The 15029-nt window shown below is 41.0% G+C and overlaps 1 protein-coding gene across 2 annotated transcripts in view; it reads left to right on the top strand.

Annotated features, from left to right (window-relative positions):
• Positions 1 to 7161: 7161 nt before the first annotated feature.
• UHRF1BP1L (UHRF1 binding protein 1 like) overlaps positions 7162 to 15029 on the top strand; it is a 116602-nt gene continuing 108734 nt past the window's right edge. For both annotated transcript variants that reach the window (XM_011284169.4, XM_011284170.3), the window contains exon 1: positions 7162 to 7460. In XM_011284169.4, coding sequence (XP_011282471.2) covers positions 7417 to 7460 — 44 coding nt within the window. In that variant the 5' untranslated portion in view covers positions 7162 to 7416. The remainder of the gene's footprint in view (positions 7461 to 15029) is intronic.

Below are 15029 nucleotides of genomic sequence, written 5' to 3'. Positions count from 1 at the left end.
GGAAAACTTCTTGAGGTCAGGCACTTTATTCCATTGGTGTCTATATCCTTTGTATCAAAGTCATTGAATGCCCAAATTTAATTATGTCCAATTTTAGTCATTCTATTTGCTCTATTTTATTATTAAATTGATAAAATCCCTTACTATAAACATGTAAACAATATTTTATAAATCTTACATCATAGAGCTGCCCATCATTTCTTTTTTTTTTTAATTTTTAAAAAATTGTTTCAGGAGTAGAATTTAGTGATTCATCACGTATATATAACACCCAGTGTTCATCCCAACAAGTGCCCTCCTTAGTACCCATAACTCATTTAGCAACCCCCCCCCCATCTCCACCTCCTCTCCAGCAACTCTTAGTTTGTTCTCTGTGGTTAAGAGTCTATTTCTTGGTTTGCATCTCTCCCCCAGACGTGTTGTGTTCATTTGTTCTGTTTCTTAAATTCCACATATGAGTGAAATCATATGGTATTCGTCTTTCTCTGACTTATTTTGCTTAGCATAACACATTCTAGTTCCATCCACGTTGTTGCAAATGGCAAGATTTAATTCTTTTTAATTGCAGAGTAATATTCCACTGTATATATGCATCACATCTTCTTTATCCATTCATCAGTCAATGGAAATTTGGGCTCTTTCCATAATTTGGCTATTGATAATGCTGCTATAAACATTGGGATGCATGTGCCCCTTTGAGTCAGCATTTTTGTATCCCTTGGATAAATACCTAGTAGTGCAATTTCTGGATTGTAGGGTAGTTCTACTTTTAATTTTTTGAGGACCCTCCATATTGTTCTCTAGAGCGGTTGCACCAGTTTGCATTTCCACCAACAGTGCTAAAGTGTCCCCTTTCTCCCCATCCTCGCCAACATCTGTTGTTTCCTGAGTTGTTAATTCAGCCATTCTGACAGATGTGAGGTGGTATCTCATTGTGGTTTTGATTTGTATTTCTTTGATTATGAGTGATGTTGAGCATCTTTTCATGTGTCTGTTAGCCTTCTGGATGTCTTCCTTGGAAAAGTGTCTCTTCATGTGTTTTGCCCATTTCTTCCCCGGATTATTTGGGGTTTTTTGGGTGTTGAATTTGATAAGTTATTTATAAATTTTGGATACTAACCCTTTATCAGATATGTCATTTGCAAATATCTTCTCCCATTCCATTGGCTGCCTTTTAGTTTTGTTGGTTGTTTATGAGCTGCCATCATTTATATTCATCTCTCATCTTTTAAAATATGCCCTTTCCTTCTGAAAAAAATAAAATAAAATATGCTCTTTCCTTCTGGTTATCAGACCTTTCTCATTTAAGGTTCTCTTTTTGCTTTCCTCAACATTTACATACTCCTTGATCAAGATCATTTTTGTTCTTGGTTTCAGATATCATTAAATACTGATAAATCCTAAAGCAAAATTTCCACCTCCAACTGTAACCTGAATGTTTCTACCCAGATATCCTAAAATAACTTCAAAGGCAACAAATCCAAAACTTAATCTTATCTCCAAAACTGTTTGTTCCACCTAAATACTTACCTATCTATATTAGTGGTGTGTCCCAAGACCCACTTGATGCCCCAAGTTAGATACCTCAATTACCTTCAACTCTAACTTTTGACCTACTCTCTGCAATCTGACCTTGACCTTTCCTCTCTATTGATACTGCCTTATCTTTCAACTGAAATAATGCCACTGCCTTCCCAATGCCCTTTCTGCCTCCATTTTCTTTTCCTTCTGATCTGTCTTCTGTACTGCTGTCATAATTTTCACCAAATATTTTTCTAAATCAGAAATCTGACCATTCTCCTCAAATGTATTACTCACCACAGAAGTCTTCTCTTCCATGGCTTGACATTGTCTATGAAATAATGTCCATACATTTGCAATCTCATTCCCTTCACCCCATCTTACAGTGTGTGCTGGTAAATGTTTAACAACCAGATCTCCAGTAAAAAAAAAAGTTCTGATTTGTAGTGCTTACCACAGTTATAAATATAGTCACAAAGGGCAATTTCAAGCTATCCTGAAGTCACCAAACACTGAACACAGAGTTGGGAAGAAATGCATGCATTTGGTTCTCATGAACTAGTAGGAGCCAACTTCAGAATAAAACTGTTCAGTAAAAACTCTGATTCTATTTATCTTCACCCCATGCACCCTCCCCTACAAGATTTTAGCACGAATAATCTCAAGCATGTACTACTTCTGTTAAATATAATGTAACTGAGAAAATTTGAAGTAACTGGCTTTACTGAAGAAACAATAATTGGCTTTACTGAAAGATTCATGAACTAGGCAGTATCCAATCTAGCAACTAGAGGGGAACTCCAAGGAGAGGTGTTGTACAAAATGGAAGGTTTTTATAGGAAGGAGGGTGGGGCTGGGAATGCAAGCTGGTCCAGCCACTCTGGAAAACAGTATGGAGGTTCCTCAAGAAGCTAAAAATAGAACTACCCTATAGGACCCAACAATTGCACTACTAGGCATTTATCCACAGGATACAGCGGTGCTGTTTCGAAGGGACACATGCACCCCCATGTTTATAGCAGCACTATCAACAATAGTCAAAGTATGGAAAGAGCCTAAATATGTCCATCAATGGATGAATGGATAAAGAAGATGTGATATATATATATATATATATGTATATATATATACACACACACACACACACACACACACACACACGCACAATGGAGTATTACCCGGCAGTCAAAAAGAACGAAATCTTGCCATTTGCAACTACGTGGATGGAACTGGAGGGTATTATGCTAAGTGAAATTAGTCAGAGAAAGACAAAAATCATGACTTCACTCATGAGGACTTTAAGAGACAAAACAGATGAACATAAAGGAAGGCAAATAAAAATAATATAAAAACAGGGAAGGGGACAAAACAGAAGAGACTCATAAATATGGAGAACAAACTGAGGGTTACTGGAGGGTTTGTTGGAGGGGGGATGGGCTAAATGGGTAAGGGGCACTAAGGAGTCTACTCCTGAAATCATTGTTGCACTGTATGCTAACTAATTTGGATGTAAATTTAAAAAAAATAAAAAATAAAACAAGTTAATAAAAAAAAAAAAAGGAAGGAGGGTGGGGCAAGAAGATATTGTCAAAGGACAAGAAAGGATTGTTTCAGGCAAGGTCATGTTCCCTGAAGGTGAAGGGCATGGGGTCTTATTAAGTGGATTACGTCATCTTCCTTTGTGGGGGGTGGGGGATGGAGGGTCCATGTGACAGATTACCTCTTTGGTGCTAATCAGAAAATTCCTGACTGATCAGTTAAGACTATATTTCCCGAGGGAGTTTTAAACTTTAATTAGGTTAGTTATTAAGCATTGGTTTTATGACATGGCCTAGCACAAATGATTTCATTTTGGGCATATGTCTTTTTTCTTTTCTTTTTTTAAATGTTTATTTGTTTATTTTGAGAGAGAGAGAGAGAGAAGACATGCAGGGGAGGGGCAGAGAGAGAGAGAGAGAGAGAGAGAGAGAGAGAATCCCAAGTAGGCTCCATCACAGAGCCCAAAGTGGAGCTCAGTCTCACGATGGTGAGATCGTGACTGAGCTGAAATCAAAAGCCAGATGGATGCTCAACCAACTGAGCCACCCAGGTGCCCCTCTATGGTTTCCTTTTTAACACTTTTCATGTACATGTATATTTTGGCAATGTATAATTGTTACCTGAAACTGTGTCCACCTCTTGGTGGGCAGTGAGCCAAAAGACACAACCAATACAAAAAATAAGAAAAGGAAAGGTTTTACTTGCAAGAAGTGAAGGAGACCACCAAGGATCTTTCCCAAAGCAGTGTCTCCTGAACAACAAAACTGGGGGAGTTATAACTTAAGAGTGCATAGGTATTCATGAAGGGGCTTGTGCAATGGGGAATACAGCATAGAACTGGAGCAAAAGTTATTTTAAGGTGACCAGGTCAAAGTTGGAAAGGCAGCAAGGGTTAGCATCATCAATTCTCTGGCTCTAGTTGGCTTGGTATCTGGGTGCTCAAAGGAGCTTAGATCTTGTAGATAACTCAAGTGTGTGAGTCAGGTCAGGCTTCACTTGTGAATATGATTAGGCTATCTCCTGGCTTTATGGTGTCTGTTATATTCTTTCAGAAGATGGCTGGGAGGCTAAAATGACTTATGTGAAGGAAGTTATGTCTGTCTTTTTCGAGACGCTCCTAACTCTTTCTGCTTACATAATCTTAAAAGACTTAAGGGGCATCTGGGTGGCTCAGTCAGTTAAGCGTCCGACTTTGGCTCAGGTCATGATCTCACGGTTCATGATTTTGAGTCCCGTATGGGGCTCTGTGCTGACAGCTCTTAGCCTGGAGTTTGCTTCGGATTCTGTGTCTCCCTCTCTCTCTGCCCCTCCCCGGCTCGTGCTCTGTCTCTCTCTTTCTCAAAAATAAATAAACATTAAAAAAATAAAATGAAATAAATAAAAGAGTTAAAAATATGACTTTGCTATAAGTACATAATAAACAGGTGCAGCAGATTTATTTAAGTCATGTTAGTGAGTGAACTAGCTCTATATCCTATTTTGTTGGCTTTTGAGTTAATATGAGTTAATAAATCTTTGGTGCACCTTGATTATATAGTTGTCTGACGGTCATGTTTTTAACTTTCTAGAAATTATACTTTAATAATTAAAAAGCAATTAAGAGAAATGTAAACTAATATAAAACACTGAATTTGTAGTGGTTTTGTGACATTATATGTTCTCTCAATCCAGGGAGAGAAAAATTGAAGATGCAGTTTCTCAGTAAAAAGATATTATTGAAAAGAAAACCACAGGCTCAAGGTAGAGTCAGTTGCCCACAGCAAACCAAGACCTAATTGCAGTTTCAACCTCTCTAGGTGTGGAATTTTAAGCCAATTAGCCTGGAATTTTCTGGTCTGCACCAATGAGGTAATCTGTTACTCAGGAGGTCCTTCCACCTGCCACTCCCCTCCCCCAAGATAAAGTAATCCACCTAATAGGACTCTCTGCCTTCCCCTCTAAGGAAAGGTGACCTTGACTGAAACAATCTTTTATTTCTCCCTTTTTTTCTCTCTTTTCTTGCTAATAGCTTTCTGACTCACCTTCCTTCCTATAAATACTTCCCATTTTGTATAACTCCTCTCCTGGGATCTTCCTTCTACTTGCTATGTGGGATGATCCTCCATTCATGAATTGCTTAATAAAGCCAATTAAATTCTCAGATTTGCTCAGTTGAACTTCTTAAAAAATACTATAACTACAGTTATTAAGCTGTGAGATTCTTTGACACTTATTACTTTCAGGTTTTTTGTTTATTTATTTACTTATTTATAAGTAGGATTCATACCCAGTGCAGAGACCATCATGGGGCCTGAACTCATGACCCTGAGATCAAGAACTGAGCTGAGATCAAAAGTTGGACACTTAGCCAACTGAGCCACCCAGGTGCCCCTCGTATTACTTTGAAAAGGAATCCAGGTTTTGTTCTAGCCACAACAGTAAGCCACTTGCCATTTGTAAGCCATGAATTTTGACACTCCCACCTGCTTGAAACATCCTCTTCTAGGTAGTGAATTAACAATAATAGCTTCCATTCTATTGTGTCGGGCACTCATCTTAAGTACTCAACCTTCATTAGCTTGGTTTAATCTTCACAGCAACTATCATGGGGCCTGAGAGTTTCCATACTTCTACAATCACATAGCTAAAAATCTGCAAGGCTAGGTTTTATATATAAATCTTGGACTTCAAGGTCTGTTCTGGTAACACATTGGGCTGATTTAGTCTCATTTTTGAAATAACATCTCCACTGTAAATCCGTCAATGACTCAAGGTTGAAGGAATCATTTCTTCCTTTGTGTTCTCACACACTTTGCTTCTGTTTTCAACAACGCTAATGATAACAATGACATTATTAAGAGCTTGTCATGTGCGGAGCACTTTGCTGAAAACTTTATATGCATAATCTCATTTAGACCTCATAAAGTTCTGAGTTAGAAAGTTTTAATATTATTTCCAATAGATGAGATAACTGAGGCTGACACATTAAATGATTTCCACAAGTTTACATAGCTACAAAACGGCTGAGATACCACTTGGCCCATAGACTAATGACATAGCTCAAGGTCTTAGCACTAAGACCTTGCTAGGCTGTTAACTCTTTCATGACAGAACAGGTTTTTTTGTGTCCCCCCCCAATAGTTTTTTTGGGGGGGGTTGTTTAGGTAATCCTAGATACTTGAATAGTGCTTAGGTTATAGCGCATGATAGTCAACCCACTATCTCCTTTCCTCTTTAAAAAAGGCCAGGTTGTTAGACTAGGTGAGAACTGTCCCCACTCCTCCATACATAACCACATTCTTCCTGATACATTCCTGAGAGGTAGTCTAATTTCTTTCCCTCCTTTAGACATCACTGGGTGATCATTTCCACCTCAGAAAATGTTGGTTTAAGGCTGAGGGGGAGGAAGGATGGAGTTCAGAGCTGTAATAGTTCTCCCTATTTCAGGAATTTCCTTTCTTTTTATAGAAATTTTCAAGTGAAATTTTACATTCTGATTTCCTTAGGTACAACAACCTAAAGAGATGAGTAAGGAATACATTATTAACCTATTTTATAGATGATTAAACCAAAGCGAAAAGTAAGGAAATTATTTTCTCCACCCTAATGCGGCTAGAATAAAATATAGCTAGGACTTGAATTTAGGACTTCTAATTCCGAGGTCCTGGAATCTTTTAAGATAAGTTGTCAACTTTTACTTCCCTTAGGATTGGAATCACCAGAGGAAACATTAAATTATAGCATTGAGGGGTGGGGGGAAGGAGGGAGCAGTATATCTTAGCAAAGGGGAAGAAACTGAGGCAAGAATATGAAGAAAGCTGAGTAGAGCAGGTAGAGAGCAATGCATGCAGGGCAGTTTGTGGAGTAAATTATGAAAAATGAAAGACGAGTAGGATGTGGAAGGAACACTTGGTGATGGAGACCGGAACAGGACCAGAGAGTGGAGAGGGAGGGCTGTAAAGCGCAAGAAGGTTCCGGGACTGGGAGTCGAAACACCCAGTGGCGTCAAGGGAGCGGAGGACGCACGCCCAGCCCCGGGCAAGGGTGGCGGGGCAGCACCCCTCCTGCGCCTGCCAGAGCCCGCCTAGCTCCGCCCCGCGCGGAGTCCGCGCCGCCCCGCCCTCCCCCAGGTCGCTTAGGTGATGCTGCAGCCAAGATGGCGCCGGCGGCAGCCACGGAGGCTTGAGCGCGATGCTCCCGGTCTTCCGCAGCAGCGGCGGCGGCTGTGGCCTCGGCCGGGGCGTCCGGTCTCTCCCGGGCGTGAGCGCTCAGGCGACTCTCCTCCGGCCGGGTTAGCCCGGGTAACGAAGAGGCAGCCACGAAGAGAGGAGGCAGTGAGAACCGCAGAAAGAGAGCGGCGCCTCCTGCCCCGGCACCATGGCTGGGCTCATCAAGAAACAGATCCTGAAGCACCTCTCCAGGTCAGCAAGAGCTTCGGGTGTCGGGTGGGAGCCAGTCCGCCTCCGCCCTAGCCGGCACCGGAGGTTGCTTGCAGCCTCGGGGGCGGCGGGGACTGGCAGCCGTGTGGGAGGCGACTCTTGAGCTCCCGGATCCAGCCGAGGCTGGGTTCGCCGCCCCGATCTCCCGTCGCCTGCGGCGTCCGCGCCGGCCTCACGAGTCGGCCCCTTGGACGGCTTCTCCCCCACCCCGCTCGCAGAGGAGCGTGGAGGGCGGCCGAGGGAGGCATCGGGCTGAGATCGCTCCCCCACGCGGCGTCTGGGGGCGTCCCGGGGACCCCGCTTGGGTGGTCCTGTGCGGAGGCTGGGGTTGATTTTTTGTGGCAGCGAGAACCCGAGCTCGGTGCTCGGCTCCCTTCGGGGCAGAGCGGTTCCGTTAACCGAGGGCGTCTGGAGCAGTGTGGACTCTTTGGGCTGAGGCTTGTCTTATCCGTGAAATGTTAACCTTGTTATTTTCTGAATTCACCCCCACCTCGCCGGCCCGCTCTGATGCATTAGAGGGTGTGCCTGTTTGCACAGTTAGGATTTGTTTTAGGTAAATAGCCAGAGTTTTCAGCTTTGGCAAGTTCTTTCCGGAATCGTTTTAGCTCCACATCATTCTTGCAAAAACAGTTTTTTGCTTTTTAAAATTTGAGGTCTGTGAATTCAGGGATTCAACATCTGCGGTGATAAACACAATACTTGTCATTCTTTCCATTTCATAACGCGGTTTTAGTCAGAAACATGACTCAGTAAAGCTGGCAGTTTGTTACTTCTGGCTTCTCCATATTTGTCTCAAGACACAGGCTAAATGTGGGATCTTGTTTCCAACTTGTTAACAGCGAATTCAGAGCACTTGGTTATGGCCCTTTTCTCTGTTATTAGTAAGTTAATGACATTAGGAGAGAACTTGGGTATACTGGTATGTTTATATGGTAAAGACAATTCTTGATTCTCCAGATCATTGAGTACCACAGGTTGTATTTTGGGGAATAAAATCAATATTTCTGTGAATCAGCAAATGTTTCCTTTACTTAAAACATTGAATAGAATGTAACATCGTTTTTTAAAATATAGCAAATTATAGCAGCATTTATGAATATACATTTCTGAATATTAGCATTAATTGGAAAGTTTTTATATTGTACCTTATGGTCCAGTACTGAATTACCTTGTTTTGGAAAAGTTTTATCTTTACCTTTTAATTATTATTTAGGTAACGTCTGACTTATCAGATGTCCTTCAGCCTTTGTCATACTCTGTTTCACGAGAAAATTCAGAACTACAGAAAATGATTTGACTGTCCTCTTCCTCTTCCAAGGATGATGGTACAGAGCTAGTTTCATTCCAGGTGCATGGGAGAAAAGTTAATTCAGTCAGTGAGTGGCTTAGGGCGTTAGTTTAATTCTCTTGTAGAGCTCTAGTTGAGAAAGACTCTTAAAAATTAATAGCAACGGTGATGGCTTACTTCACAAAAGAGACCACGAATACACATTCAGGATTAGGTTCTTAGTCCTTTTTAATCTGTATGATTTCTAATAGCTGTGCGGTAAATAGTAATGATATTTTCAGAGTTGAGGGTTTTTGTTTTTGCACCTTTGGCTTTTCCTTCTTTTTTCTTTCTTTCTCTTTCGACTTCGAGTTGACACACAATGTGAAAATTAGTTTCAGGTGTATAGCATAGTAATTTGACAACTCTATCGGTTATGCTATGCTTACCACAAGCGTAGCCACCATCTGTCACCATCCAGAGTTATCACAGTACCATTGACCGAATTCCCTATGTTGTGCCTTTCATCTCTGTGATTTATTCATTACATGCTGGAAGCTTGTACCTCCCACTTCCCTTCACCTATTTTGCCCATCCCCCAGCCTTTACTTTGGCAACCATCAGTTTGTTCTTTGTATTTATGGATCTGGTTCTGCTTTTTGTTTGTTTTCTTCTTTAGATTACACATATAAGTGAAATCATATGTTACTTGTTTTTCTCTGGGTGACTTATTCCACTTAGCATAAAACCTTCTAGGTCCATGTTGTTGCAAATGGCAGGATCTCATTCTTTTTTATGGCTGAGTACAGAGATGAGTTTTTGAAACACTTGATTTTTTAGTTATTTCATATTTCAAAACTTAACTGAGATAAATGAAGAGTGTCAAATTCATATTCTTGGTTAATGTATTAATCTTACTGCTATTAATGTTAACTCTTAAGAAAAATAAAGTTTCTTATGAATTTAAAGGACAATAGGTGAAACGAGATGGATATTATAATAAATTACAGTTATTCAAGTAGTGATGAACTTTTGAAATTACCTGGGTCAAGCTTAATTTTGCAACTTATTCAGTAATAAAGATGTCTCTATATTGATATAATCATCGGTGGACAGTTTAATAATGTTTAACAGGAAATAGAACAACACATTACCTTCCAATAATAGACATTGCTTATGGCCAGTGGATGCCCCTCATGACATCTTCTCAAAGGAGGCCTTATGTGACCACCCTTCCCATTCTTCTCTGCCCGTATATATGCTTGGTCTTTGTCTTCTCCACTTGAATGTGAAACTACATGGTGGCAGGGAGTTTAAGTCTAGCATAACATAGGCACTCAACAACTTTTTTTTTTTTAATTTTTTTTTCAACGTTTATTTATTTTTGGGACAGAGAGAGACAGAGCATGAATGAGGGAGGGGCAGAGAGAGAGGGAGACACAGAATCGGAAACAGGCTCCAGGCTCTGAGCCATCAGCCCAGAGCCTGACGCGGGGCTCGAACTCCCGGACCGCGAGATCGTGACCTGGCTGAAGTCGGACGCTTAACCGACTGCGCCACCCAGGCGCCCCAACAACTTTTTTTTTTTAAATAAATGGCACCAAAGCATTGACTTCCCTCACATTTTCTTAACTAAGACTATATGCCACCAATATTATCACAGGTATTGAGTATGACCACTTTCCTTGTGGTTTGAGGACGCATTGGGTAATTGAATCATTGAATAAATATGCCTTTGTTGTCCTGGAAAGGAAGGACTAGGAAAATGACCCTTTCTATATGGGGTCTTCTAATAAGGAAAAAGACTATATAGAAACCAACAGGAAAAAGAGAATACTTACTCTGAGCCTTGAGATTGAAGTATGGTGAAATTTTAACAGTAAAACCAGTGTTGGTGTGCTCAGGTCATGATCTCACAGTTTGTGAGTTCAAGCCCTGCATTGGGCTCTCTGGTGTCATCTGGGAGCCTGCTCTGGATCCTCTGTCTTCCTCTCTCTCTGCCCCTCCCCCACTTGTGCACACAGGTTCTCTCTCTCAAAAAATAAACTTAAAAAGTAAAATAATGTTTAAAAAAAAAAGTGTTACCCAGATATAGGAACTTGAGACTCTGGTATATGAGAAAAGTATAGAAGAGAAATTACTAAAAAAAAAATTTTTTTTAACATTTATTTATTTTTGAGAGAGAGACACGAAGCGTGAGTGGGTGAGGGGCCAAGAGAGAGGGAGACACAGAATCTGGAAGCAGGTTCCAGGCTCTGAGCTGTCAGCACAGAGCCCATTGTGGGGCTCGAACTCACTGCCAGATCATGACCTGAGCCGAAGTTGGATGCTCAACTGACTGAGCCACCCAGGCGCCCCTAGAGGAGAAATTCTTAAGAGATTAATAAGTGCTTTAAGAAAATGCTAAACTATTTGAGAAGTGTAAGTCTGTATACTTGTCCCTGCCTAATTGTTTAGTTTGTAAACCAACCATGTGTTGCATTGTTAATGAAATTGGTTATGTACTTGGAACTGATCTGAAACTGAACAGAGAGAGAAAGAGAGAGAGAGCTCGCACAAGGGCAAGGCTGAGAGGGCAAGGAGTATGTGGGGAGGGGGGGGTTGAACTAGTTACATTTTAAGAGAAGTGAAACAGGAAAAGTCTTTGAAGAGAAATTACAGTGATCTTTCATACTATAACAAGCACAGAATATATTTTGGAGTCTTTTCCAGGAGAGAATTTTTCCCCCAAGGGAACGGAGAGTTCTAAAGAAAAGTTATAACAAATATAAGAAAGGAAATAAGAACAAAAGCTACCTTTCAAGGCCTCATTATCTGTTAATGTGGCATTTGTACTTGTATGCTAGAGCAAAGGAGAAGAGGAGGAACATAGAAGCTGGAAGATGGAGAATAGTATATTTAAGCCAGGACCTGAAAAGGAGTAGGGAAGATTCAGATACAAATGCTCCTTCTCCTGGGGTGCCTGGGTGGCTCAGTCAGTTAAGCTTCTTTTTTTTAAAAAGAAAAATTTTTTTTCATTACTTATTTTTGAGAGAGAGAGAGAGAGAGAGAGAGCATGAGTAGGGCAGGGGCAGAGAGACGAAGACACAGAATATGAAATAGTCTCCAGGCTCTGAGCTACCAGCACAGAACCTGATGTGGGGCTTGAACTCACGAACCTAGATCATGACCTGAGCTGAAGTCAGATACTCAACCGACTGAGCCACCCAGGCGCCCCCCCCCCCCCCCCACCTTTTTCTTGGTTTAGACTCAGGTCATGATCTTGGAATTTGTGGGTTTGAGCCCTGGCTGGGCTCTGCACTGAGAGAGCTTGGGATTCTCTCCCTCTCTCTGCCCCTCCCCTGCTTGAGCTCTCTTTTTCTCTCAAAATAAACAAACTTAAAATGCTCCCTTTTCCCTTCTCCCCCCCCCCCCCCCCCCCATGCTTTCCCTTTGGCTTATACCAACTTGTGCTGGACACAAGGTTTACCGGACGTGAGAGCTCGGAAGACGGACTTTGACCACACATGGGTGGAGTCTTTGTATAAAGTTTAAAGCTGTGGTTTTCAATTAGAGGTGATTTTGCCCCTTAAGGGACATTTGGCAATGTCTGGAGACATTTCCTATTGTCACAACTTTTTTTGGGGGGGTGTAGAGGCCAGGGATGCTGTTAAACATCCTGTAGTGCATAGCACAGTCCCCACAACAAATAACTATTTGGCCCAAATGTCAATAGTTTTGAGGTTGAGAAACTGGTTTGAAGTATACAAATGTGTCAGATGATTGAACTGAGGTACTGTGCTGCTTAAGGTTATTTTGTCTGCAAACAGCAAAAACCTCCAACTTAGGTAATAAGGGAAATGTAACAGAAAGCTTCTGGCATGGGTCACAAAGGCAGGACCTTAACCAGCTCCTAAAACCTCATTGGACAAGATAATTCTTTGTTGTGAATTGCTGCCCTATTTTTGTAGGATGTTTAACAGCATCTCTGGTCTCTACCAGATGCCAGTAGCACTCACAGCCTTGACAATGAAAAATTCTCCAGGCATTGCCAATTGTCTCCTGAGAGTAAAATCTCTCTCAGTTGAAAACTACTGCTTCCACCTCTCACAGCTCCTAATCTGTGATCTTTCGTGTCAAGTTTTAGATTCTTGGGGGAGAGAATTTGTTTGGCCCACTTCTACTTGCCCGTGGATCAGTAACAAAGATAAAGGGTCATAAAGCAAAGATACAGTCATAGGGAGACCTATTTTGAGTCAGGTTTGCAGTTCCATTTGGTGTCTTTAATAGGCACTGAACTAAATTAGATTTCAGAGGGTCTTATTTGCTATATAAAAGAAATTGAACTTCATCCCAGGAGGTGACTGCTAATAAAGAATTCCGGACAAAAGAGGGACATGATCATTAAAAATGCTTGGTTATCAGTTTGGTTTTTGCAATCCAGGGTTCAGGAGCAGTCAACTGGGGTGGAAATATAGAGTCTGTAGAGGGTCTCTGTTTAAGTGGAAAAGTAATGTATTAGAAGGATATCAGTACCCGCAGAATTTATGGGCCATACTTGGAAAGGGATTAGATCCAGGCCAGTTCCAAGGATCTAGGTAGGAGAACCCACTGGATAGTCTCAACAAGATATGTTCCCTAAACTAAGGGGAAGGAGCAAATAGAGTGGTTTGAGAAGATTGTTGAATATTTGGAATATTTGTTAGGGAGATTAGGAATAGTCGAACACTTGCCAGATCTTGTGACTGAATGGCAAGGTGATAGAGAGTTTAGGGTGCCTCACAGTGTATTCGTGGACTAGCTTAAACTATGTGGGGGAGAAAAGGGGGAAGCAGTAGCTGATAGTCTGGAAAGAACCATCAAAGGATTGGAAATTTTATCTGGTGGGAGGGCAGTTGAGGAAAACAAATGTGAGAACTGGAAGGATTGGGGATTTTGTCTGAAAGTGTCATATTAAAGTTCAAAATTTTAGAGGAGGATTAGACCTAGTTTAGGGCAAGGTATTCATTAAGGCCATGGAACTGAATTGCTGAAGAGAAGTTAAGGTGCATATAACTGGAGATGATTACTGCTAGGTCTGGAATCATTCCTGAATTAAACATTCTTAAGAGGAAACACAACATTATTTAGACTATCATATTATTTTTCGAATGATAATTTTGTATACTTATTGATGGGGTAATTACATCGTTCACTTTTATGGCAAAACTCAATAAATAATTTTGAGAGTTTATGTTTATCAGATCCTTGAATGCTAGGCATTGGAGATACAAAGATGCGTATGACACGGTCTCACCTCTTAGGAATCTTCAGCAATTCCTATCTGGGTATAGGATCACTAAATATAGCTGATTTCTAGAATTTTACTGCCATATGAAATTTGCGAGGTTTGATTTACTTGGATTGGTCAACTGAGAAAAAAACAGAGTTAATTATTACCTTTTAGGATTAGAAATAAATTTACTTTGTAAGTTTGGTGATTTTTTTTTTTATTTCTGATTTAAAAAAAATTTTTTTAATCTTTATTTATTTTTGGAGAGAGACAGAGACAGAGTGTGAGTGGGGGGAGGAACAGAGGGAGGGAGACACAGAATCTGAAGCAGGCTCTAGGCTCTGAGCTGTCAGCACAGAGCCCAATGCGGGGCTCAAACTCACAAACTGTGAGATCATGACCTGAGCTGAAGTCAGACGCTTGACCGACTGAGCCACCCAGGCGCCCCAGTTTGGTGACTTTTTTAAAAGTAATTTTTAGTTACTTAAGTTGACAGTATTTAAAAAAAAAAATAACCTCCAATACTGTTGATTTTGACAATAGATATGTAACAGTTGTTTATTTAACAAATATTTACTAAGTGCTACTTTGTACCAGGTACTAGTCCATACTGCTGTGGCAAGAATCCCTGCCCTCAGTAGAGTTTACATTTTAATCAGAGGAGGCTGATAATAAAAAAGTGAAGGACATTGTATCAGTTTGTGGCAAGTGCTATTTCAAAAAATAACACAGTGGGGGGTGGGGGGGGTGCCTGGGTGGTTCAGTCTAAAAAAAAAAATAACAGAGGGTGCCTTAGGTGGTTTAGTCAGTTAAGCTTCCAACGTCAGATCAGGTCATAATCTCACAGTTCCATGTGTTCGAGTGCTGCATCAGCTGCTCTGCTGTCAGTGTGGAGCCCACTTCAGATCCTCTGTGCCCCCTCTTTCTGTCCCTCCCCCACTCATATTCTGTCTCTTTGTCAAAATAAATAAATAAATAACTTAAATTTTTTTTTTTAGATAACACAGGGAAAGTGGATAGGAAGTGCGGGGAG

This window comes from Felis catus, chromosome B4 (genome assembly GCF_018350175.1).
Source record: "Felis catus isolate Fca126 chromosome B4, F.catus_Fca126_mat1.0, whole genome shotgun sequence".
Lineage (NCBI taxonomy): Eukaryota > Metazoa > Chordata > Mammalia > Carnivora > Felidae > Felis > Felis catus.
The sequence above is the reverse complement of the archived record's forward strand: the minus strand, read 5'-3'. Positions and strand labels throughout refer to the sequence as shown.